This window comes from Vicugna pacos, chromosome 7, assembly GCF_048564905.1.
Source record: "Vicugna pacos chromosome 7, VicPac4, whole genome shotgun sequence".
NCBI lineage: Eukaryota > Metazoa > Chordata > Mammalia > Artiodactyla > Camelidae > Vicugna > Vicugna pacos.
In genome coordinates this window covers 29,052,294-29,079,320 of record NC_132993.1, presented here as the reverse complement: position 1 = coordinate 29,079,320, position 27,027 = coordinate 29,052,294, and the positions used below count along the sequence as shown (strand labels likewise).

The window sequence follows — 27,027 nt, the reverse complement described above, 5'->3', positions numbered from 1 at the left end:
GCTCTCTCCTGAAGAAGTGCTGATGTTAATTTAAAAGTTTTATAGATGTCTGTATTAAATGTCTAAGTTCTAATCACATAATAAATGCTTTACAGATGTGAAAAAAATTAACAAAGAAGTTTTTTAAAGTCTGAAATGCGGGGAGGGAGAACGGAAAGGAAAGTTAAAGAAGAGAGTATGGCTAAGTATAAGAAAAGGTGTAAGCCTTGAAACAATCCAAATTATCATCGCAGGGACATGATCTTATTTAAGAGAGTCACTGTAGGCCTTCCTTAGAGATTTTGGGAATTTAAAAATGATGGCTCATGAAAAATTTTTTAAATTTATTTATATATTTATTTTATTCTGGTAAAATATATATAACATAAAATTTACCATTTCAACTATTTTAGTGGTATAATTCAGTGGCATTAAGTACTTTCACAATGTTGTGCAACCATCCTCATCATCCATTTCCATAAATTTTTTAATCAGCCCAAACAGAAGCTCTATATCCATTAAATGATACCTCTGTATTTTCCTCTCCCCACAGCCAATGGTAACCTCTATTTTACTTTCTCTTTCTATGAATTTGCCTATTCCAGATACCACCTATAAGTGAAATCATATAATGTTTGTCCTTTTGTGTCTGACTTATTTCACTCAGCATAATGTTTTCAAGGTTCATCCAAGTTGTAGCATGTATCAGACTGTCCTTCTTGATTATGGCTGAATAATATTCCATTGCTTATACTTTTTTAAAGTAAAGAGTATCATATCAGCCATGCATTATGTTACATGTTTTATGGGGCAATATCTCACTTACTACTCAAAGCAATCAATGGAGTAGGTAATACTATTATCTCCAGTTGATGCGTGAGAACACTGGGACCTGGAAAGTTTAAGTAACATGGTTTAGAATACAGTAGAGATGGAATCTGAGCTAAATCTATCTCTAGGGTCCAATTGCTTATGCAGAACAGTACACTGCTCTCTTAGCAGTATGTTCTGTCTTGAAATATTTATTCAGTTTTTATCACTGAACTTCAAGGGATTCTTAGAGCTGTAGGAGAATATACCCAGGATATATGCCCTGGAGAAACTGTAGAGAATATATTGGAGGATATATTTTAGAATAAACAAAGAATTGAAGGATATTTGCTTCCATTTATCAGTTAAAAGAGTTTTTTTTTATTCTAGATAGATGAATGTAAAAATAGGAAAGGACTAGAATTAAATTCTGAAGCCTATACTGAGGATAAATAGAATTTATCCTATCTATTTGTTTGACAAATTAAAATATTTATATTAATATATTGTAATATATTTAAATACATTTAAATTTACTTATTTATTTGACAAATTCTGGAATAGTAGAAGTAGAGACTTTCCTTTAAAAACTTTCAAAGTGAAAATTTAAGGTAAAGGGAATTACTGTACTATTTTTAAAAAGTGGAGGTCATAGAAACTGAAAATGTAAATAGCAGCAAATAAGAATTTATAAAGATTTATGAATTCTATCAGGAGAGAAATAAGGATATTATGGAAATTCAACCCTAATTTCTTTAAGCTGGTGGCATATAGAGCAAATGTTCTGTTCTACATTGCAAGCTATAAACACACACTTAAAGTCTGATGGGTTGGCTTAAAGGTTATCTGTTACAATTTGCATTTCCACCAAACCATGCATTGATCCATACTTCAACACTTCAGTGACAGAGAGAAAGTTATAATCTCTTCTCATTGTTGGGGCTAGTCATACATACAGTTTTATGTCAATACTAGATCTTCCTTTTTTTACTTTCCAACCTAAGATCTTATTTCTTTCATGACACTATGCAGGGCAAATACAATATTTTCATTCCTATGATAGCCTTTCAAATATTTGAAGACAATATCATGTATCTCTTACCCCTTTCCTTCTATGCTTAATATGATTAGCAGCCACAACTTGAGAGGCCAAAACGCTTGGATAAGTAAACCTGGATTTTGCCCAAAAGATACTTGTATGTTTATAACAGGCTACAAAAGTCCTCAGCTATAAAGGAAAAGATTAATAATTGGACATAATTAAAATTAGGTACTTCTTTCATCAAATAACATCTTTAAGAGAGTGAAAACTCTCTAAAGGGAAGAGAATATTTGCAATATGTTATATCAGATGAAGGACGACTTATATACAAAAATACATGAAGAGGACTTACATCCTAAAAAATCAGTAAGAGAGAGACACATAATCTAATGGAAAATGAGCAGATGAGGTGAACAGTGTTTCACAAGGGAACACAATTGGTCAATGAACATGTAAAATTGGGTTCAAATCATTAATAATCAGAAAATGCAACTTAAAACCATGAGAGATCACTATTCATCCACCAAAACAACTAAAATTTAAGACGGAAAAAAAACTGGTTACACCAAATGTTATCTTAGATGGGGAACAACTGGAACTCCCAGATGCTGTTGGTAGAATGTAATTTATGAATTAACACTAACACTTGGGAAATTATGGTGATTTCTTCTAAAACTGAGTGCATTGAAAACTCATGACCCAGATTTTCTACTCTTAGATATTCCTAAAAGAAGTGCAAAAACTGTAAAATCCAAATGTTCATTAAGAATAGAATGGATAAATTTATATACATTTATAAATAAATTTATATACAAGTATATACATATGATGGGATACTATACAGCAGTGAAAATGAGTGTATGTATACTTTTACATGTAACAGTATGGATGAATCCAACAGTATGATTTGAGGGAAAGAAGCTAGACTCTAAAGAGAATATACTGCAGAGTTTAACCTATGTGAAACTCAAAACAGGCCAGATAAATCTATGGTGATAGAAGATGAATACTAGTTTCTTTACGGAAGAGGTAAGATTGAGAGGTGAGAGGAGGGAACGCTGTTTTGCTGGTATACTCTATTTCTTGATCTGATTGTAGTCACATGGTTGTATTCACTTTGTAAAAATTCATCAAGCCATACAAATGTGAATTGTACATTTTTCTGTATGTATATTGAATTTCAAGAGAAGTTAAAAAGGAAAAAAAAGTCCACAAATGTGCCTAGAATTCCAGTTACTTAAAGCAGGGTTGTCATATTGTGCAATTAATGACTCTGAATTTTCACTAATAAGCACAATAGTAAAGAGACTGAAACTTCTACTGCACACAACAAATTAAATTTTGTGTTGAGAAAGTCTGAAATTATTGAGAGACAGTCATTTCCTAATCTTCCTCTCCCAGGAAAAGAATTCTGGCTCTTTTTTTTTTTTTCAGAATGAGAGGTGGACAGTAAATGAGCTGATCACAATCCCAGATTTGCATTATTCTGTGGTTTTATAAAATATGTAAAGAACTTAATGGAGACCTGGCACACAGTAAACACTCAATGAACACACACGTGTTGCTAACCTTTTAGGGGAAACTTGCGTCACAATGTAGACTTATTTTGATTTTGATAACATCTAAAACGTGCAAGTCTCTTTCACAAATGGTACCACTGTGAACCTCATGCTTGTGCAACTTTTGGAACGATGTAGTAATTCCTGTTTCATTTACTGTGGTAGCATGGGTTCAATGTCCGGTCTGTTGAGATCTTTATGGATTGGTATTCAGTGTTCATTCTCAACATTAATTGGAATGTTACTCAGGGAGAACTAGAGATCAAGCCCTACAGACTATCCTCATTAACCTTTATCTTGGCTCCCAGTGATCCAGTAATCAGACCCTTTTGGAGATGCTCATTCAATCAATTACTAATACTACTAATGAAAATCATCCAGTCTGTAGTTAATTTGTCAGTAAAGATGTAAGATATAAGTGGCATAAAATGTCTCTTATTCTGGTATTTTTAGATGTTCAAATTCTTATTTTAACATGGTCATTTATCTGAACTATGTTAAATAGTGAAATATCTCTTAGTGCCAAACATTATTTTTTTCTTCCAATCTTAAACTCACATGGGGGTGGTAAGATAATATGATGGCAGATTAATCTTATGAAAAATTTTGTAACTCTCTATATTTTTTGTGTAAAAATGTACTTTTTCAGTATGTGTGTGTGAAACTTCTTTGCTTTTCAGTTTTATCTTTTTGCCAGCAGAGGGCAGGTGAGGAAGAGAGAAGAAAATAAAGGCATTTCTTTCTGGTCTTGATTCAAACTATTTAAACACTTCTCTGAAGTGTTTACAAAACAGGTTATTTTGTTTTCTCTTTGCTTATTCTGTTTTGAAAGTAATTTATCTAAGTATAAATTTTACTTTTTATAGGCATATTTGGCTTAATGAATTTCAAATGAAATTAGTACATTGAATTTTAAAGTTTATAAATCAGTGATTATATTGAAAAATATGAATTTATTTATATTTTGAGGTTATATGTCTAAAATGCTCGCTATTATTTTGGGTCACGCTGGTTAGTTAAGACTCCTTTTATATTGATTTTCTAATTCAGTTATGGATATGTTTATGTGTATATTTCCATACATATCTTAATAGAGCTATTTGGTCATTACTTCAGTATGCAGGGATGTTACACATAGTTTGCAGTTTTATTAGTCAAGTAATTTGTCCAAACAAAATTGGAAGAAACTCTATTGCATGCAATAGAGGGTTTTTTTTTGTTGTTGTTGTTGTTGTAGTGTACCTCATGGGAATGTTTAAATATAGTTTATGTAGGTATATTAAGATGTTTTCTCTTGCAACTTTAAATTTGTTTAATCAATAATAAAACATCCTTTTCAAAACATTAGATGGTATGATAAGTGATATAATTCAACAGCTTAGGAGTTCAGGACAGCTTGCATGTAACCTTTGTTAAATCAAAAGTCAAGTGGCAGCTTGGAATTTTGCCTTTTCTACTTGAATAATGCCATTGTTCTGGAAGTACAGGGGCAGCGAGAAACTAAATTTTGTCATTGGGAAGATAAACCCCCATATTACTTATTCCAAGTGCTAGGAATTCCTTTTTAACTCTTCTGTGAACCTCATCTGTAAGAATTAAAAAAAACTATCAAGCCAAGTTATATTTACTGCTTAGAATACCACGGGCACATAGTGAGTGCTTTATAAGTGTTAGCTGTAATTATAAAGTCATAGACTTATCCTGAGTTTAATTCATTTATTGAACCAGCCCAGGGGAATCATGTACAATTGAAAATAAAATGATTCTTCAATAAAAGAAAAAAACTAGAAAAATAATCTCATTTTTGGAAGGGCTAGTATCTACTCTTCATTTATTCAATGGAAAAAAAAATTTAACCTGAGTGACTCTTAACACTAACTTTATTGAGCAAGTAGGAACAAGAATCTGTGTCACTTACTTGTCTTGGACTAAATGCTTCCTGGTATTATAAATTGGTATTGAATTTCCTGACTGTGTGTAATAAATATATAGTAGGATAAGATCTAGTTCTTTTAAAGGAACCAAGCTGCACGAGGAAGAGAAGTTTGCCTTTGATGAGAAATCCCCCTGGTATTAAAGAGTGTTTCAAAACACTAAACAAAAGAGAACTTCTTCCAGTCACCCTCTGAACGGAAGCTTATAGCTTAGGTGGAGGGAGAGTAACAAGGAAGGGGTCTTCAGAACTGAGGAGAAAGGAAATTCTCTTGGCTTGGCATAGAATGATGAATCTTCAGGCTTAGCGTTGTGTGACAACCTCCTCACTGATTTCCGGTACCATCTCTTCCTGCTGTATATATATCCTGTGTATATTCCAGTTTTACCTCCCTAAATGACAGCATGATGATGTTACTTACTTGTTCAAAACTCCATACTCACTTTCTTTTGTCAATAATAGCAGGAATCCTTGCTCCGCCATTTGTTACTCTGAACTACACGGTCCCAATCTGGTTCCATGTTCACTTCCTCCTCTCCTTTTTACACATCACCAAGTGGTGCTGTTCTACATATGGGCCCCTCTATTCACGTGTTTCTCACTCATGTCTATCCAAGCAGATCCTTGTCTTTTAAGATCCATCTTCAGTGACACCACCTCTTAAAGATATTCTGATTCTTAACTGGAAATGATCTTTGGTACCATTGAATCTCAGGGCTAGTTGCATCTGTAGAATGGCCCTCATCTTATTCTATGATCTCTAATGGGTATTTTTATATTTGTTTCTTTCTTTATTTCTTTTTTTTTTTTCCTGCTGACAATAAACTCATTGAGAGCAGGGACTGTGTCTTATCCCAGAGAGTAGCATGATGCCTTGCAGCTGGCAGAGCCTGTCAGGTATTCAGAGAGGCCAAAGCCATTCGCATTTTTTGACGCCTTCAGTATATTAAAAATGGAAGAAATGCTAGGGTTACAAAATTGTTGTGCATTCAAAAAGTTACATTATAAATGGATGCAATTAAAACATCTACATGCCTACAATAATCCCCAAAGTAATTTGTGCTGTTCATAAGATAATCATAGGATTTCTAAGACATTTCACTCAGTACACTTCAGTTGATGTGGTCTGGTAGCTGGGCTCAAGTTTAACCTTGTATCGTAACCATCTTCTTTCAGTCCTGTTAGTGTGTCTCTGGGACTATACATCATCTGAGGCCTGGGCCAAAGGACCCTCTGACTTTCTCTGTGAAGGGCCCTGATGAACATTCACTGAAGTGAGTTAAATTTAATTATATGCCGAACGGTGCTATATATTAATATATTGCATTAATTCCCATTTTTAATTTGATCAGAATATTATTCAAAAATAAGATTGAAAGTTAATATTTACTTGTAATTTAATGTCTACAGTTTAACTTTCACTTGTTTCCCCCTGGATAATCAAAGAACTAGACACTGTGCAGGAGAAAAAGTACTGTTTCTTACTGATTGGGTGACTAACACATATTTCCCTGTACTGTAAGACACACAGAGAGGAGAATTGTGTTCTCTGTGACTCTCCTGACTTAGTAACAAAAATGAACCCTTAAAGAAGATTAGCATAATTTATTTGTTCAAACTAGGCTAGGGAAGAAAACTAATGAAGATTCCAAAAATATTTGGGATTCATTGCCATATAAGTTAAAGTTGATATCAGTATCCAATCATTCTTGGCTATTAGAAAATATAGCTTGAATTTGCCCAGTTAGAGATATCCCCACTCTGAGGTGCATAAATGCATGAACTCTGTGATTCTCTTTCTGATACAGTGCATAGAAATCAGGCATAGCTGGAAACGTGGACTCATTGGAATTACCATAGCTTCTTTTTTGAAATTTATGCATTTAAGTATTCTTTTCTGATATAATCTCATTTCCTTAGACTAATTAGTAGAATGATGTGATTCAAGCCCTACTTTGCTGTATAGATATGAACCCAACCTTTTCTAGAAAATAATTTTGTAATGAAAAAGAGACGAAGAAATGAAGAGGACTCAGTTGCTTGTGATAATTTAGTAGGAAGAAAGAAAATTTCGTTATTTAAACATTAGGTATCAACTTCTTATTCTACTGCCATACACCTGAGGGATTTGATATGGTCCCATAATATCAGGGATTCAAGAAACAGGGGAGGAGATGAGTTAAGAAGTTAGAATTAATTAATTTATATTAATGCAAGTGATTCTGATATGTCCTCCCTAAGAATCATTCCTACGAGATAAATATATGAAAACTTGGAAGATGAAATTATTTGTTAAGTTTATTAATTTGTTTTAAATATATTAACTTATACTTATTTAAACTTTATTATAATTAAAACACTTTAAAATATATATAACACTAAAGATTTTTCAATGACTAGGAGTAAATTGCAATATGAATAACCGACACCCATACATCTTTCATATTCTGATTTTTTACCTAAAAATTTATAAATTTACCAGAAGTTAAAAGCATTTTGTTAACATACAATTTGCTTTTATGCATAGCGCAGGAAGACTTTTAAAATAATTCCCAATATAACTTCAGCTTAGGAAAACTAAGTATTAATATGCAAACGTTATCCAAGTAGAATTTTGTGGAAAAAGGTGAAGATAGTTTTTTAAAGACTAAGGATAATATCAGGAGGACAGTTTGCACACACAAAAACATGTCTGAAGGTTAGTTCTCATAATGACCTAATGACCAGCACTTTCCAGTTGAGGAGGTATATATATGGCCAACAGGTACCTGAAAATACACATTTATTGGTGTGCAAAACTGTTAATTGTGTACTTGTGAAACATGTAATGTAGTCCCAACTATTTCAGGTAACTGTAGTCCTTGTCTGCAGATAACTCTATGAAGTTCCATTTTCAAGTGCAACAAAACTTCTGTTGCTCTCTAACACAGTTTAATCTTAACCTGTCCTGTCAGCCACAGGCCCTGGATATTGGTTTATGCTCTGGCCTGAATTTTTGAGTGAGAGGTGTCCCATCATCTGGGCTTCTGCTGAGGGTGGGAAGGGTAAGGAGAGAGTATTGTTCCCAAATTCTCTCCTTTCTTACCTTTTACCCTGTAAAGTGGACCTCTTGAGACTCTTGGGAATAACTGCAGAGTCTCCTCTTCTAAATACCCAAATCTGTGTGATGTTAAGGAACCAGCTGAATTTTCCAATTCAAATTATTTCTCTGATATTACACAGTAAAAATTTAAAATATTTTTTTTCTCAGTGAAGATCTCTTGTTAAAAATATCATGGAAATTAATTCAACAGTATTTATGTATTTATTTACATTGAAGTACAATTACAGTGTGTCAATTTCTAGTGTAAAGCACAATGTCCCAGTCATGCATATACATATATATATTCATTTTCATATTCTTTTTCATTAAAGGTTATTACAAGATATTGAATATAGTTCCCTGTGCTATACGGAAGAAACTTGTTTGATTCAACAGTTTCCTATTCTCAATAATTATAGTTCACTGGATGGCATTTTAACCCCACAACAGTGTAGTCAGAGAGTGGTCTTGGGATCTAATACAGGACTCCTTCTGTTAGGTAAAAGGCTATAGATAAGTTGTTAAGGATTCTTTTGAATCCTATTTTCCTCAAGAGTAAAGTGGTATTATAATAATTATTATTACATAAGGATATTGAGGGAATTAAGTGGGAAGGGCACATAAAAGACTTAGCACACTGGGAACTTCAGTTTATCCTGGATCCACAGTGGGTTTGATTCAGTTTGGAATACAAGGCAAGATCAAGTGAGGAACTGAGATGCATGTTTCATGCCTCAATGTCTTAAAATATTAGTTGTTCCATACAGAAAAATGTTTTATTTTCAAAACATGTTTTACTACAAATTTGCCAATAGAGATGTAAAAACTATGGCTGTATAACTTCAACTACTTCCAAAATACTTTTTTTGAGTGAAATGTGACAACTCAGTTAGTTCAAAGCAATCTAACATAAAATTTAAAGTTGAAAGTCAGGAATGTTAACCAGAGAAGAATGAGAGAGCAGAGGGAGTAGAGAGATGGAAAGGAATCACAGATAGAATGTAATTATTCAAGTAAAATATTTTCCTAGAGAAAAATCAACAATAGCACCTTAAAGTTGAATCTGTTTTAAACCAATATTTTTCTAGAATTCAAATGTTTTTTATAGAATACAATGGGAGTAGAAATTTGTCAGCACTCTGTGGCCAAATTCAATTTAATTTTTAAGTCAGACAACCTTCATAGTGAGTAGCTAGTATTGCCTTGAAACTTTGGCATGAGTGATGAATTCCATTTTCTTAATAATAGCTACAGATTATTGAGCAATTGCAGGCCAATTTGATGGTCCTGAGTTGACAAGGGAACATGAAGATTTTATTTTTCTTGTGAGCTTTTTTGGAAAGAAATTAGGTAGGTTTTTGGTTGTTTTTTTAAAAATTTGTTCCAAAGAAATATTCATTGACTATTGTTTTTTACATGATTTATTTCCCACTAGGAGTAGAAAAAAATTTTAACATCATAGTGTAACCCAAAGTGTTAATTTCAAAAAAAAATGGTAAGTATGAGATAAAAGGATCTGACTGGGCTTGAGATATTATTATTAAATATCAAAGGTTATTGAAGGTTCAAATTGTTAGTAATTTGTGGTTGCATGAAAAATGTGCCAAAAATCAGTAAATTTATTCTCTTATTTTTTAAATAAAGTTTTATTTTAAAATAGCTTTAGATTTACAAACAAATTGTGACAATACTTCAGGGAGGTCCTGTATACTCCAGACTCAGTTTCCCCTGTTATTAGCATTAAACATTCATAGGGTACATTTGTCACAATCAATGAGCAAGTATTGATACATTATTAACCGAAGTCCACACCCTAGTCAAATTTCCCCAGTGTTTATCCAATGATCTTTTTCTGTCCCAAGATCTCATCCAGGTTAACACATTATATTTGGTGTTCATGTCCCCTTAGGCTCCTAATTGGCTGTGACAGCTTCTCAGATTTTTATTTTTGATGACCTTGACGATTTGGGATTTGTCTGGTGTTTTTTCATAATAAGATCAGGGTCGTGAGTTTTAGGGAGAAGGACCACGGAGGTAAAGTGCCATTTTCATCACATAATATCAAGGGTACGTACTATCAGCATGACCTGTCCTTGTTGACGTTGACCTCGATCACCTGGCTGAAGTAGTGTTTGTCAGGTTTCTTCTTTATAGTTACTCTTTTCTCCCCTCGATACTCTGCCCTTTGTTTGGAAGGAAGTCATTATGCACAGCCCACACTTGAGTGGGGAGTTGAGCTCCATCTCCCTGAGAGTGAAGTATATACATAAATCAAGTGGAATTCTTCTCTGTAGGACATTTGTCTATTCTCTCCCATTAATTTATTCAGTCATTTATGTCAATATGTGCTTGTGGATATTTATTTTATACTTGGGTTATAATTCAATTGGGTTATAATTGTTTTATTGCTCAAATTGTTCCAGCTTTGACCACTGGTGTTCTTTTTTTACCAGATTCTTACATCTCGTTGAAATATCCCGTAATTGTAGGTTTTGGGGGGTTTTGTTTGTTTTTAAGCACTTCTTTACTTTCTTCCACTGTAAGATTTTCCAGGTTCATTTTGTACATTTTCAGCCTCAGTCCTAAAAAGGAACCCTGGTTCTTTTTGTTGAGGAATAGTATATTATACCAAGATCTGGGTGTTAAGGTGTATGGGTGCTATTAAGATGTCATAGCTTCTAGGCCATCTCAGCTGACAGAACAAGAAAATATATGTGTATATGCTTACTTGTGTATATACATGTCTATAAATAATTCTAAATATAACCATCTATATCTTTATACAACTAATAATGAGTTAATAGTGGTGTCTCTCATTCTGATCCATTACCATCTGGATCATTCTGATCTCTTCCCCTTGCTTATCTGTAGCTTCCCACTCTAATAATGAGAAACCTGACTTCCACTATCCACTATCTATTTACCTAACTTTTCTCTTCCAGTATAAATGTATAGTGGTTTCAGAATTGCTAACCTGTACCTTCGTGGGATAAAACTTTATCAACTAGAGGAGTGCTTATGTAGACTCTTCTACCTTTAGTTTTACAGACTTTCACTGTTTCCAAAGTTACTTAGTCCGGAAGCTTCCCCACACCCCTCCTCCCCCAGCTCATTACAGTGATGTTGTTTCGTACATTTGTAATACAGTTAGAGTCTTTTGTAATATGCTATGTTATATCCTGGAGATCCCCTAATTCCTGATCTCCTAAATGATTTTTAAAAAATTCATGGACATTAAGTTTCACTCTTTGTGCTGTAAAGTTCCATGGAGTTTGAGAAATGCATAGTATCATGTATCCAGCATTGCAGTATTACACTGAATAGCTTTGATTCATGATGGCTGTGTCCCAGGTCTTAGTCAAAGTCCCTGGGATGCACTCTGCAAATGAGGGTCCTTAGGCTTTGCTCAGGAAAGAATTCAAAAGCAAGTCATAGTAGAGTGAAAGTAGCTTTATTTAGAGAGATACATACTCCACAAGCAGAATGTAGGCCATCTCAGAAGGCCAGAGAGGCCGCAAGGCATGGGGGTGGGTGTTTAGTTTAAAGTGGAATTAGATACACACGCCAGAGTATGGGCCATCTCAAAAGGAAAGAGAAAGGGCAGGAGAGAGAGAGAGAGAGCCCCAGGATGTGTGGTTGTTAATTTTTATGGGCTTGGCACCTTCATTTGCTGACAAGTGGGAGGATTAGTCCAACTACTTGGGGAAGGGGCTGGGATTTCCAGGAACTGGGCCATCACCCACTTTTTGAACTTGTATGGTCAGACTTGAAACTGTCATGGCACCTGTGGAAGTGCCATTTAGCATGCTATTGTGTTACAGTGAGCATATAATGAAGCTCAAGATCTACCGGAAGTTGAATCTTCCACCATCTTGGTGCTAATTGCTGTGTCATTCTTTTAATGATTTTCCCTACCTTCCCACCTGTCTCAGCTTCACTGCCCTAAAAATGTTCCTTGTGCTTCACTAATATAACATGTCCCCTCCTAACCCCAAACTCATGGCAACAACTGATTCATTTACCATCTCTATACAGCTGTACATTTTCTAGAATGCATATAATTGAAATCATACAGTATGTAGACTTTCCACACTGGCTTCTTTCACTAGCAATATGCGTTTAAGATTAACCCATGTCTTTTCTTGGCTTGATAGTTCATTCCTTTTTATTACTGAGTAGTATCCATTGTTTAGATGCACTACAATTTCTTTATACATTTGCCCATTTACCAATTGAAATATATCTTGTTTGCTTCAGGTTTTGGCAATTTTGAATAAAACTACTATAAACATTGCATGCAAATTTTTGTGTGAATGCAAGTTTTCAAATCAGTTGGATAAATAGCTTGAAGTGTGACTGCTAGGTTGTCTAGTAAGACTATACTTTGTAAGAAACTGCCGAATTGTATTCCAAAATAGCTTTACCATTTTGCATTCCTACCAGCAATCCTCACCAGCGAATGGTATTGCCAGTTTTTTGGATTTTAGGCATTCTAAAGGGTGAGCAGTGATATCTCACTGTTGTTTTCATTTGCAATTCCCTAATGACAAATGATGATGAGCATCTTTTCGTATGCTTATTTGCCATCTGTATTCTTTCTTTGCTGCAGTGTCTATTCACATGTTTGGCTTATTTTTAAAATAGAGTTGTTTGTTTTCTTATGGTCGAGTTTTATTTTCCCTTATTTTTGAAGGAAGCAAATAAACAAAAAATAAAACTGATTGAGAAGGTGTGCATTAAAAAAACACCCCATATACATTTTATTCTTTCATGTAAAAAAATCTTGGAAGAACCACTTCAGCATTCAGTGAATCACTGATGTGAGGATGTGAAATTTGAAACACACACACACACACACACACTTTATTGAGTGCTTCTCCCATGTCAGATACTTTGTTACATTTTTTACTTATATCAACTCATAGTTCTCACAGCAACCCTATGTAATGAAAGCTCTTTTCCCCCACATTTTACAAATGCAGAAATCTCAGCTCCAGGTGGAGGAGCTCTAAACCCCTAGTGCCATGCTGTCTGAAAGACAATAAATTTTATAATGAGATGATCTAAAGTTTGATTTCTTACACCACCAAATAAAAGTATATTTTAAACTTAATTATGAGCAAACGTAGAAACAGATTCCAGAAAAAAGTTCATTTTTCTTGAATTCTCCAAATTGTTACAAGCCTCAAATTTGTTTGGGTTTCTGTGAGAACATGTTCAAGCGATTGATTTTCCATTCAATCCACATTTTTTTCTCAGATCTTTAAATCTAAATTCATTTTGCATCTTTTTTTTTTAATCTTCACTTTTCTGAAAGCAAACAAGGATACAGTGTAATAATCAAATAGGCTGCTATTCCCTACCCCAGTTTCGGATCAGACAACTAATTTCCAAGAGTCATTTGCTTTGTTATTTGATAGGTATGAACAAAAAGAATTCCTAAAGACAATTAGAATCATGACCAAATTGGGTCTTGAAAAACAGAGCAGTGTAATCGCAGCTGGCGGCTGGCTCTGAGCTGGCCTGGAGCCCCGCAGCATGGGACTGGGTGTTCCACTCGGCTTGGCTCTGCTCCAGGGAGCTGTCAGTTGCTGGGTTCCCACAGAGCCAAGCACTCGGCAGGTGCAGAAAGGTTCAAGGTTTCTGTTCCCCAGTAGTGCCGAGGGCATGCAGGTCATTTGACAGGAAACAAGTTGAGGACCCAGTGGGCCCTGAGGGGCATGAGGAGGGGAATTCCTGCTCCCTTTGGGGGGAGGGCTCTGCAATGACAGGGGTGTGCAAACTGCTGCTGCTCACCACCCCTCACCCCCTCATCCCTGTGCCTTGCCCTGGCTTCTGAGAGGAGTGGGGAGTTGGCAGGGTCCTCTGGAGAAACAGGACTGCGACACTTCCATTTTGGAGGCTCCTAGTGTTATAAGAAAAAATTGCCAAAATTGAGTTCTAAAAATCATGTTTTGTCTACATTTTTACATTTTAAAGATTATTGCTCAGCGTGCAAAAAATGAAATGCAGTATGAATGTCACACTTATGTAAGACATAAAATTCATAGGATTTATAAGAATGTTAGCTTCTGATGAATGAGTGGTGGAAGTTGCTGGTTATGGGTCAAACATTTATAAAGGCACCGAATAGAAGTATTTCTTCTACTCCCAACAGGACTTTATGACTATATGTAATGTTCTCCTGGGAAGGTTTTTGTTTTCAGTCCTGGAACCAGGAATGGGAAAAGAATGAAGGCTTGAGGTGAGGGTAAAAGAAAGGGAGCTGAAGGAGCTGTAGGGAGTTACTGTCAGTTTTGCAGCAGGAACTAGAATCCAGAATAAATGAGAGACCTTGATTGACTCTAGTCATTACTCTTGGGCTCAAGCAACTACAGCTTTGCTTTGTCAGTTTTAGTAACAATTTAGGTCGAAGAAGCCCTTTGAAAGTTGTAACAGAATTCTGTCTTGTTCACTTTTTCCCTGTCCTCACGTAGAGCTGGAGCACTACAGGTTTTCCAAAAATTTGTGGAATGCAATCAGAAGTCAGTTTACTTCACAGGATGCATTTCTTTGTGTGTTTTGGAAAATATTATTTAAGAAGTTTAGAAATGTATAGCATAGACGATCATGACATTTATCTTTCCAGCCTTTTTTTTTTAATGCTTATGCAAACATATATATGCATCCTGTACGTCTTCTTTCACATACAAATTCTTGGGATACATATAAGGTCACATCTATTTTTAGCTTCTAAATGTTGAAGTCAGCAGGAAGGCCAAAAACTTTTTTTTTTAAAGTTCTTCTTCCACCTGCTAACTGTCCAAGCACTCCAGGATTTTCATCCTCCAAAGAAGTTATTTTTGTTTCCAAACACCAGAGAGATGGGGGAGATGGAGGATCTGACCAATCCATTGTCACATACCACACCTCATTTTCTGCTGCAGGAGGCTTTGTCATCATAACATTATGTTGCTGACGAAAATAGGTCCTCTCATAGAGTCTGATGCACCCTGGTCCACTGCCTCGAGTATCACCCTGTTGGAACAGATCTCTGCACAGGTCATAGCAGTTCCCAGGGGAAGATGAAGCTCATTACCCCACCGTAGTCTCAGCCAGTAGTACGTTTTTCTTGGACTTCCAGCGTTTCTCCAGTGGTAGCCAAAGCCCACGCAGTAGCCCGTGATGGCTAGGAAAAGGCAACCTTCCAGTTTCAGCTGCAAAGTGGACCGAGCAGAAAGCATTGACATTAAGCTTTTCCTCTCATGGTGTGTCACGGTCTCCTTGGGGACACTTGGTGTCCGTATTTGAGCATTTCAATTGGGATCATGTCAATTCATCAAATAGATTGTAACTATGTTGATTCTCAAAAGAAAAAGAAGAAAAGGTTTTGTTCTCCCCTTTCTTCTCCATGGATACCTACCTACCTACTTTACATTCCTTTAATAAAGAGTCCACTCAATGGATTCTGAAGAAGTGAAGGAAAAGAAGGAAAAAAAAAATCTCCTTTGTGATTAGTCCCTGTTTTCACCTAAACAGAGAAGAAAGTTGAAAAATTGTAAAAGGCATCTCCTCTTACTTAAACAAACAAGACATGCTTGATTTTACTTATGCAGCAAACAAGTATGTACATTTAATTTTTTTCTTGCAAAACAAGATCATGCTAAACTTAATTGGTTATTATAAAAAAATTCAATTATTTTTAGGTAAAACTTTGTGATTATCAAATTTGTTTAAATGAAAACTATGATACGTATTTGTCAATTTGACTTTCTTTAGTTAGTGTGATATGCTTTATTCTAGAAAGATTTAGATGATTTTTATACTTATCACTATATAAAATTTTTACACAAATAAAAAGAATTCCAAAATGTTTTGCCATTGTTTCATCAGTGCTGCCTCTCAACAGCCTTTGAAGCAAGGAGGTTCCAGTCACTCTGGGAGGCATAGGGATGCAGGCTTTGGAGACCAATGAGACAGTCATTGAACCAGGAATTGGTTGTCCTTTTGACAGTATGGATTAGTCACCATAGTTTCACCAATCACATTGAACTTGTAGATCAATAAGTAGCTGGCATAGTGTCCTAAAACAACAAGATCTCATAGACTTTGTGTATGCAGGGTAAGTTAAAGCAAAACAGAAAGGAAACTCTCAACCTGGGACTTCTTCTATTTTAGTTTCTCAGGCTGAGCAGCCTTCCCTGAGTAACTGACTTCATGTTGTGTCCTTGGCTTTAATTATTAATTGGTATAAGACATGACCATCAAATGTTTCTGAAAAATTACAGCTGAAAACAATGACCTTGATGTCATTCAGTATTAATTCTATAAACCTTTCAATGAGTAACTCTTTCAAGATTGGGGTAGAGGTACGATGGTTTTTTTTTTTTTTTTTTTTTTTGGACAGGTGAGCTTGCATATTGACTTCTGTCAGATATCAGATTATGAGAATAATACAATCTTTTGGACTTTGACAGCCAAGATATTCAGGATTACTTTTAGTTCCCAGATGCAATAACATTTTCCTACCTTGTCTCTCTTCTTATTTTTTATTTCAAACATTCTCCTGATTCACAAGTTTTTGTTATAAATTATCTATTTTAGGGAAAATAGTTACAAATAAGTAAATAATCTACTGTTCTACTTACTGTACTCCACTGCCTTTCTAAATATAACTCTTTTATGTAGCACATAGATTAATATAGAATTCTTCTGGGGAAAATTTTTCTTAGGATTCAAATATCTTTAACCACAATTTTAATTCTATAGAGAACATCTGGCTTTCAGGATGATATCATCAATGAAAATTCAGTCTGGTGTTATAAATTCTCTTGTTTCTAAAAAAGCTTCAGTAGGAAAAAATGAAAAGAGCACCAATATAAATAATGAAACATTTTATAAACAGCAGTTTTGGAGAATCCCAGATTTATTTGCTTTTACATTCATGACAGAGTTGTATTTTGAATATTGTTCAGAGTCATTCCAGTTCATGAGTAGCATTAATAAGCTCCTGTTTTGTACAGATTGAGGATCTTTAAGGTTTCCTTTATGAGGAAGTACTTTCAAGTTACAGAGGACCCATCAGGGTGCCAAATTCCATCTGGATACATTTGTTAAGAATATACCACTGGTGATGAGCTGAAAATTAGAGGAACTGAAAAACAGCTTTCAGATGCCATTTCAATGCAAAAAGAGTAAGAATGTTTCCACAATGTAAAAATATAGTTCTGCCTCTAAGTCAAAATTATCTTACAATTGAAAGAGTACTTGAATCTCCCCTTTTCTTCTGGTCTAAATACAAGTAAGCATCTTCAGAGGGAATAAGAGAGCCCAGTGTTCCTGAGAATTCTGACTGCCGTTAGGGAGTTCTGTTTTCTGTAGCAGTCCATTTTGCAATGCTATGCTGATTTCTGATTTATCATGTGATATGTTAACAATACATTGTAGAATTTATGGAGTGCTTATTAGGTTTTTAGCTCTTTTGTCTGTATCACAGTTAATTAATTTCATCCAGTGATTCTCATCTGGGACACTTTTGCCCCCAGAGGGTATTTGGCAACATCTGGAGACAGTTTTGCTTTTCACAACTAGGGGTAGGGTGGGGAGGTGAGTAGGTCTACTGGCATCCAGTGGGTAGAAGTTAGAGATGCTGCAAAACATCCTACAGTGCCCAGGACATGCCCCGCCCCATCAAAGAGTCTCCAGCCCCAAATGTCAATAGTGCTGAGGTAGAAAGACCATGACTTAATACATTCAGCCAGCCTTGGAGGTGGGTATTATTAACTTCGTTTTCAGTAAAGGGAAGTGAGACACAGAAAGGTTAAGTAAATCACCCAAGGCCACACAGCTAAGTAGTGGTGCCAAGATTGAAAAACTAGCTCTTTATTGCTTCAAAGCCCAAGCTCTTTCCACTATACTCTGCTTACTTAATCTTCTGGGAACTTTGATAGCTATTGGTGAATTCTGAGTCTTAAAGGGTGGAGAGCCTCTTTTATTCTGTATCTCCACCTTAGCACTGAGCTCTTGCCTGCTGACAGATTAGTGGTAATGATTCATCTCTTGAGCATCTTCAGATTTCTCCTTTAGGATGACATTTCAACTGTTAGGTCAGTGACCCCAAAAGAATATTGTTTGATTGTACACAGTATTACTAAATGAAGTGAGTTAAAAGGAAAACAGAAGACACAATTCCTGTCTCCAAGGAGGTTGTGGGGAAGAAAGGTTTTGTATGTATATAAATAGAAGTATGTGCACATGGGTGTTTATAAACAGAATTGTCAGACCAAACCTACTGTTCGAAGCTGTAAAACTCAATGATAATCTGGCCTAGTCATGTACAAGGACACCTCCCTCAGGGCCTGAAGCATCTCTGTAAGACTATAATGTGTGTTTGCATCCTAGGTCGTGACCGAGGCAACCTTTGGAAGCACCTTAGCAGCTCTTACTCTTCTAGCTTAGGTAAATTTATTAACAGAGCCTGCCTATGCATGTGACGCTGACAAGACTTTGGCCTTCTCTTGTCTGATGAGCTTTTCTTCTCTATAGGGGTGACTTTACCCTTTTTCCTTCTACTTTTCTTTCTACTTCTACATTAGTACACTCATGATCATTACCTACTTATCAATATTAAAGCCCAAATTAAATTTTGAACATGATGGATAAATAAAATATAGTGTAGTTTCACTCTGGTGATATCTAGTGGTGAAACTTCAGCCATCATTTGATGGCAGAATGAGGAATGTATGACAGGAACCTGTGAGAAGAAGGTTATCTCACAAGCTTTCATATATTGAGATCATTTGAGGAAGCACATGACACCTTGCTGAACACACAGTAGGTACTAGATAAATGTTGACTTCCTTTTCTTCTCCTTCTTCGCCTCTTCTTGCTTCTTTTTAATATGCCTTTAAAATGAGGCCCCAGCATCACACCCATGTTCACAGCAGCATTATTCACAATAAGTAAAACTCTACCAACAAATGAATGGATAAGCAAGACGTGATATATACATACAATGCAATATGATTCAGCCTTAAAAAGGAAAGAAATCCTGCAGTAATGCACAATGTGGATAAACCTTGAGGACACTATGCTAAGTGAAATAAGCCAGTCGCAAAGAGACAAAGACTGTGTGATTCCATTTATATGAGGTACTTAGAGTCAAAATCATAAAAACCTGAAAGTATAATGGTGGTTGCCAGGGGCTGGGGGGAAGGGAGCATGGGGAGTTACTGTGTAATTGGTATAGAGTTTCAGTTTTACGGGATAAAAAGGGTTACAGTGATGGTGATGATGGTTGCACAACAATGTAAATCTATTACTGAATTGTCCACTTAAAAATGGTTTAAGATGGCAAATTTTATGTTATATCTATTTTACAATTAAAAAAAGCCATACAAATGGCCACCTAATCTTCTGTATTGAAGGCCCTAATGCTTAGAAATGTTAGGGAATTCTGTAGGGTAAGTATGTGTAGTGGGTACGTGCTTGGGCTCAGGCAATAGGGTGTTTAGGTTCAAATATCAGTTTTCTCTGTTATGATTTACTGTGAAACTTGCTTGGGAAAATTACTAAACTTCTTGTACCCCAGTCTCTTCACCTATAATATATGGATAGTGAAGAAGGTACCTGTTTTATGAAGGTGTTCTAAGGATAAAAAAGGCAAAGCATTCCGTGTATTTGGTATGGTGTCTTACACATCTAGTCAGTGCTTAACAAATGTAAGCTATTATAATATCACAAAGTTCTGTGAGCTGATATTTGAGAAGCTTGGAGAGAAGAGCTTCTCTGTTTCTTACTGCCACCTTCCACTCTCTTCTGGCCCACTGGTCTCTTTCCTAATCGTGACATCTCAAAGACACATTTATGATTTCAGCCATGACCTTCAGCCATTTTGGAACATTTTCCTGGTACATAAATCTACATTCCCACATTAGGTGTGTACCTAGATGCAAGTCTTGAATATCATGTCTCAGTTCATTTGCTCATGTCAGCTAACAGTGTTAATGTTTTGAATAAAGGTGAAGTCTTCCTTATGCCAAGAACAAATTTAGGATGTAATCTTTTATGATAAAAATCTAGGGTCTTCCTATGCACATGTGTGTACACACACTTAAAACGGAATACCATAATTAGATGTCATTCATTTAAAAATGTATAACTCCAGTAGCTACTTGGCTTGCAAATTTCTGCTTTCTTGTCTCATTCTTGAACAGGTCTAGCAGTTAGGATTGCACAAAACTACTGTGAGAAGAAAGACTGGTTTGGTGTGTGACAGTATATAAATACATGAGGGATGATTTGATTAGAAGCAATATTACACACTGATAGGAGTAATAGTTTGGGATTAAACATGAGTTAATTAGCTCTTAGCTCTACCATTACAGGCATTTACTTCTTTTGTCTATTTCCTCAACAGAAAATTAGGAGAATTTGCATGGTTCTTGAAAGGTTTACATGAGATGAGGCCTGACAAATAGTAAGAACTCAAGAAATAGTCACTATTTTATTTTTTCTATCCAGAGGAAGGAGATTGATGGACAAATATTTGGGATCTCTTTGAGGCATATCACTTGGTCAGCTTCTGTGATCCTCTTTGGAATTTAATTCTTAATCTCTTTATTCTCACTTGCTCTTTGATAACAAAGAGGGACTGATTACCCATTCATTTCAAAATGTATGTATTACATTTGATGGGTTACATTAGCAGTTACAAAGCAAACAACAGAGTCGGGGGTGGAGGGTGGGGAAGTGGATGGAGTGAGTTCTGTCCCATACCTGGGAAAAGTCAATAATGAAGAAAGAGCCTCAATCTGTGTGCTGTATAGGAGAGAGGAAAACACAGGTACAGGATTTGAAGCAAGGGATCATGAGTTAGAAATACATGAATTCTCTCCTGGTATCTAACTTTATGCAGTTTGGTTTATCTCTGTGCTGTTATTTTCTCAACTATTAAAATTTAGGCTAGTAAAAGTTAAATGTTTATAAACCCCACATTAAGATAAAGAGGTGACACTGAAACGCAAAGGAGAGCTATAAAGACCTGTCGAATGCATTTACTAATTTAAATACATGTTCCTGTCTTCCTATTATTATGAAATACACAGTTTCATTTGTACTGTATGTGGGTGACCATAAATCAACAATCAGGTAATTCACAAGCGAACACCCTTGCCTTAGACCTAGAGGCATTAACGTAATCACACCAAAATTTTTACTTCCATTTGAATTTTTCAACTTAAATTCAACATGCCCTTGCGTTTACACAGTAGGATTCAGGAATGAAAGGTTTGGCTCTTTAAAAACCGTCAGGCAGGCACACAATCCACACAGCAAAAGCTCGGGAAGCTGGGGCGCCCACACCTGGGAAAGTTTAGATGCCGTCCCAGAGCCGAAGATGGCGTTTCTGAGTCAGGCCAGAGTTAACACGCTACCTTCGCTTCAAAGACTGTTTGGATTCCTTTCAGTATAATAGCCAAGATGTTTTGCTGGCCGAGACTAGGAAATCTACAGGAGGGTGGGTTAGTTTACACATTGTCCGCTAGTCATTGTAATCGCTAACACACACAAACGCCGTCTTGAAAAACGCAAGCGGGGCCGAAAAGCTTAGGACAGACAATAAACAAATCCTGGGCAGGTAATGGACTCCTCTTACCTCCTTGTAGGATCTTCCCCCTACCCCCATAAGTACGTCTCCTAAGGGGTCCTTGCCACACTAGGAGCTCACCTAAGCCTGACACTAACAAGCTTGGTTTCTCCCGCTGACACTCAGAAGGAAGCGCTAAGGTGAACGCATCCGACGCTGCCGCGGAACTTTCCGGCTCCCTGAGGTTGCATTTGGTACAGGAGAGACATATTTTCATTCCCCTCTCAAAATGCACTTTGCAGACAGAACACGAACTCGGCTAGAATCTCGGAAAAGGGAAGAGGAAGAAGGCTCGGGGAAGTTGGCCATGTCTTGCTCCGGGTCCCAGGAGCCTGGCGCGGAGGAGGGTCCAGGAGGCTCCCGGGAGTGCTGACTGGTTCTGCTCCTGCCAGTGGCTCCTTCTGTCCTCGAGCGTCGGAGACGGGCGCGGAGGGCGGCCGCGACCGTCCCCCACCTGCAGGCTGGGCTGAGGCCGGACGGTAGGGACGCGGACCTGGGTGGGGCGCGCGAGGGAGGAAGGCAGGGACTCGGAATAGGGAAAGGGAGGTTGGGGGCAGCGTGGGAGGGAAGGAGGCGAGAAGGAGGGAGCAGTCGGAGTTCGGGCTAGGGTTGCGGACGGGGTGGAGGAAGCCGCTAGAGCAAATTTGGGGCCGGACCAGGCAGCGCCCAGCTTTTAACCTGTGCAGTGGAGGCGGGGGAAAGAGGGAAAGGAAAGAGGAGGTGTGTGGGGTAGGGCTGGGTGGGGGGAGTTGGAAGCAAATGACATCACAGCAGGTCAGAGAAAAAGGGGCGAGCGGCAGGCACCGAGAAGAGTAGGGCATTTGGCATTAGGAGCTCGTGTCCAGCCTACCCCGGCAGGGATCCCGGTGCCCCCAGAGACCATGCAGAGGTCGCCTCTGGAAAAGGCCAGCGTCATCTCCAAACTTTTTTTCAGGTGAGAGGGTGCCCAGCTGAGCTTTGGAAGGACACGTGCCTAGGAAGCAGGAGGACGCGTGTATGGGCTGGGTTTTGGGGAAAGAGGAATAGTTTTTTTTTTTTTTTAAGATGCGCTATCATTCATTGTTATGGAACAGAATGAGGATTTTTGTGGAACAGGATAGAAAACATTAAGAAGAGATAAAAGAATAACCTGAAGCCGATTGTTTGGATAAAAAGCCTTAGGTTAACATTGAAGTTTTAACTACTTGCAACTAAAAATCATACTCTCAAGACCCAAATGTGCTACTGGGCAATTGTTTTCTTAGATTTTTCTAAGAAATTTGTGAATTATAAACTTGTTAATAACAGATACTTAAGTTTGGTCCCTTGCTTTCTTCCCTTCATGCTTTGGAAACTTAAGATTTCTTCTTAGCACACACTAATAACTAGTGCCATGCCTGCGTGGAGTAGGTGCTGAGTAAACATTTGTGGACTGAATTATGAACGTTTTTAGGGGAGAGGGGGTGAAGTGGGTAATATATGCTTAAATAAAGTTTTTATTGTTATGATACTGAGTGTATCTAACAAGTATTTGCCACAATTCCATTGTTCTTTTAAGAATGAAAGCCAATCCTTTGAAATATCTTTTTTTTAAAAGCTAATTCTACAAGCTATAAATTTTAAAATGGGTCAGAATTGTCATGGGAATGTAAAGTCATGGGAATAGATACTGAAGTTATAACAATTGACATTTAATAAATTGTACTCTTATCCTGCTTTTCATGTGATGAGCCATAAAAGCTTGTGAACTTCATCTAATGAGATTTTTAAAAATAGAGTCTAAGTTCAGAGTCCTAGGCAAAGTGTAATTAGATGTAACATTTCATATTTGAAGGGTTCTTTGGATACTGTGTCTACTTTATTTCTGTTATACTTGTTTGAATGAATGAATAGGTACAGCTTTCTCATGGGGTGTTAATTCATAATTATCCAATGAATCAGCATACTTACGTATCAGAAAAGCCAAATGTATTATAAATATACCCATTCGTGTGTGTGGGGAAGGGACTTGGTTTCACATCTTTTTTAATGTTTTATTCTCTGAATGTACAGCAAGCCTGGAATTCAGGTGCTAAGGAGAGGCCATTGGCCATTGAAGGAGAGCTCCTCCTTGTGGATGGGAGAGAGGACTTTACTCTTTGGAATTTCCTTTTCGGTTGGTGTTTTCAGCACCTTTTGTTACTCCATCTAGGAAAGTGGAATTATCTGTTGATCTGTTTCCTTGCTGCTTTCAAAATCAGAATGCTTCTTGGCATAAACTACAGTCTTTTAGTAGAGCATTTTGAGGAACCTAAATGCCAGTCAGTCTAAAGATGCAGTTATCAGAAGAATGCATATCCATATCCCATGGCTACTTCTAAGTTCTTAAGGAACTTTATTAGATCATTTTTGATCTATCAAAGTGTGTTTACCTTTTTCCTTTTTTTTGGTTGGTAACGGATGACCTTATAAACTTTAGTATAGCTTTGAAAATGCTCTCAGGTTGACTTGTAAAAAAAAAATTATAACGGCCACTAAATTTCTTAAGAGCATACTCATTCCTGTTCTCCATACTACTTCATAGTAAGTTGCTCTAAGAATAGGTATATTTGAAAAAGTTAAGTTCCTACTGTTTATAGGAACTGACAGTCACCTAAAGTACAAGTGATTATAAATTTCCTTCTGGGTTGTAATTCTAAAAGGTAAGAAACTTATTTTCTGCATTGGGTTAGACAGTACTGCCTAGTGGTCAAGGGTATTAGGCTTTGGACTGAAATTGTTGTGATTCAAATCCCCTATCTCCTATTTAGTAGCTGTGTGACCTGAGGCAAGTCCCTTAACATCTCTGTGTTTGTGTGACTTGATCTTTAAAACTTGGAGACTAATAGGACCAATGTCACAGGGGTTAATCTGTTGAGAAAATAGATGTAAGGTGGTTAGCCTAGTAAAGGTTAGCTGCCATTATTATTTATTAATTACCATATTTTTACATTCTTTATAATACTATGTACCTTGTTTGTATAAGATATTCAATTCATCTTTGTTGAATATAATTTTGTGACTATCCATCAGTATATGCAATAAATGGGCCTAGGTGAGAATTTAATTTAGGTAAAATCTCATCTAACATGGCCTTAACAGATATACAGGAAAAAGTCATATGCTTATTTCATATATTGTTAAATGCCTTCAAATGTAACTTTCTGAGTATGATCCATTCAGTCTCAGAGTCATCAAAGAGTAAAGCTGTTATGATTTAGGTTATCGATTGTATTAAATATCTCTTTTATTGTCTAGGTTTTGTTATTGGAAAAACAAATAAACTTTAGGGAAAAAATGTAAGTACTTTCTTAATTTTGCATGAGTTTCACATCAAGTACAAAATTTGAAAGACATCTGAAGTGTCATAATGCATAACATAATAATTATTATTTTGTCAATGTTATAAACATAATCTAAAAGAATTCCACTACAAAAATTCAAATAGTTTGTATCATGAAGATCAATTACATTAACTTAAAGCTTTTATGAAATAAGGTCTGTTTAAACCAGAAGGTGATATACTTGCATAGAATTTATGATTCATATACCTGTGCAATTGATTTACAAATGTTTACCAACAGAGATTATGCTCTTCATTTTTGAGCGATTTTTCAAGTTTAAGGTGGTTATTCAGTTTGTTCTCTCTTTTCTCTCTTGTCCTGAATTTCCCATATTCTCTTTAGTGGTTAGATTGTGTGTCAAACCACGTGTCAGATGAGACAGCTTGAATTTTGTTCATAGTATCCATACTAACAGTCTAGATCTATACTTGAGGAACTGTCAGAGCCCCACAGGGTCCATGTGTACCGTGCCACAGATTTCTTACAAGAAATCCGGATATAGGGGCCTCCAATAAATTCCACAGATAAGGCTCAAGTAAGACCAAAAAGTAAACAATGTTAGGATCTAAGGTGGAAATTCAGCAAAGAGCTGCATATTGTAAGTCTCAGGTTAATAATAAGATAATTTAAGATACTTTGGTAATCATTAAACACAAAGTAATGAGAGATTTTTAAACAAATACACTAGAATATCTACATCAGGATGAGAGTGGTGGATTAAAGTAGCTACCAATGAAAATCAGATTCACACTCTAAACATTATGCCTTTGATCAGAAGATTTTTGGATTCTTTTAATGGAATTACCTTTCAAAATACTATATAGATTTATTCTAATCAGTTACTTCATTACTTTTTTAGCCATTTTTTGATAGTCATAGCTTGCTTTAGATTAAAAGATGTATTACCCGGATTCATCACTTGGACTTGCTTCTAAATGACTTGATTGTAGCTCAAAAAAGTATAAGGAATTTTTATCATAATTTGCTTTGTTAACAGCCAAGTGCTACTTAAGTTTAATTATTATCATTCAAAAAAATGTATTGCAAACTTTAAACACATTTTTTAATGAAGAAAAACATAAATGCTTTGAGCAACAGAAGTGTGATTACAGTAAGTATATAATGAAAGACCCATAAAGATGAGTTTTGAAGAGAAGCACACTTATTTGGTTATATAAATTATAGTATATGTAAAAAATATCCCCCACAGTGATCTTATATTTATGTTTTATTTATGTTTGCAAGGTATGAGGAAATCTAAAATTATGGTAGAGCCATAAATATTTTTGCAGTTTGTCAGGAGTAGTCATAGAAATGTTGCCAAGGGAGACCAGTTGACCACTCAAACAAAAGTCTGATCCTGTCCTGATCAGTACACATGCAGTATCTCAGGTTTGCCTCTCAGACAAGGTTTGGGTTATCCAAATCAAAAGACATAGATGCATAAAACAAAAGGCCAATATGAGATGCACAATTCATATTGAGATGTACCAGGGTCCCTCGGTACCATGAGTCCATTTAGTCAGTCAATGGGCAAATGCCATCCAGTGAGGATAGCCCAGGGTTCTTGGCTTTGTCTCCTGTAGGAATTGGAGGAGACCACCTCTGGGACAGGAGCCCCTCTCTCTTGAATAGTGTTGTCCAACTACTGACAAAC

General features: G+C 36.3%; 1 protein-coding gene across 1 annotated transcript in view; it reads left to right on the top strand.

Annotated features, from left to right (window-relative positions):
• CFTR (CF transmembrane conductance regulator) overlaps positions 1-27,027 on the top strand; it is a 251,363-nt gene that overhangs the window by 70,795 nt on the left and 153,541 nt on the right. Inside the window, exon 3 of the mRNA XM_072964621.1 lies at positions 22,272-22,508. Coding sequence (XP_072820722.1) covers positions 22,272-22,508 — 237 coding nt within the window. The remainder of the gene's footprint in view (positions 1-22,271; positions 22,509-27,027) is intronic.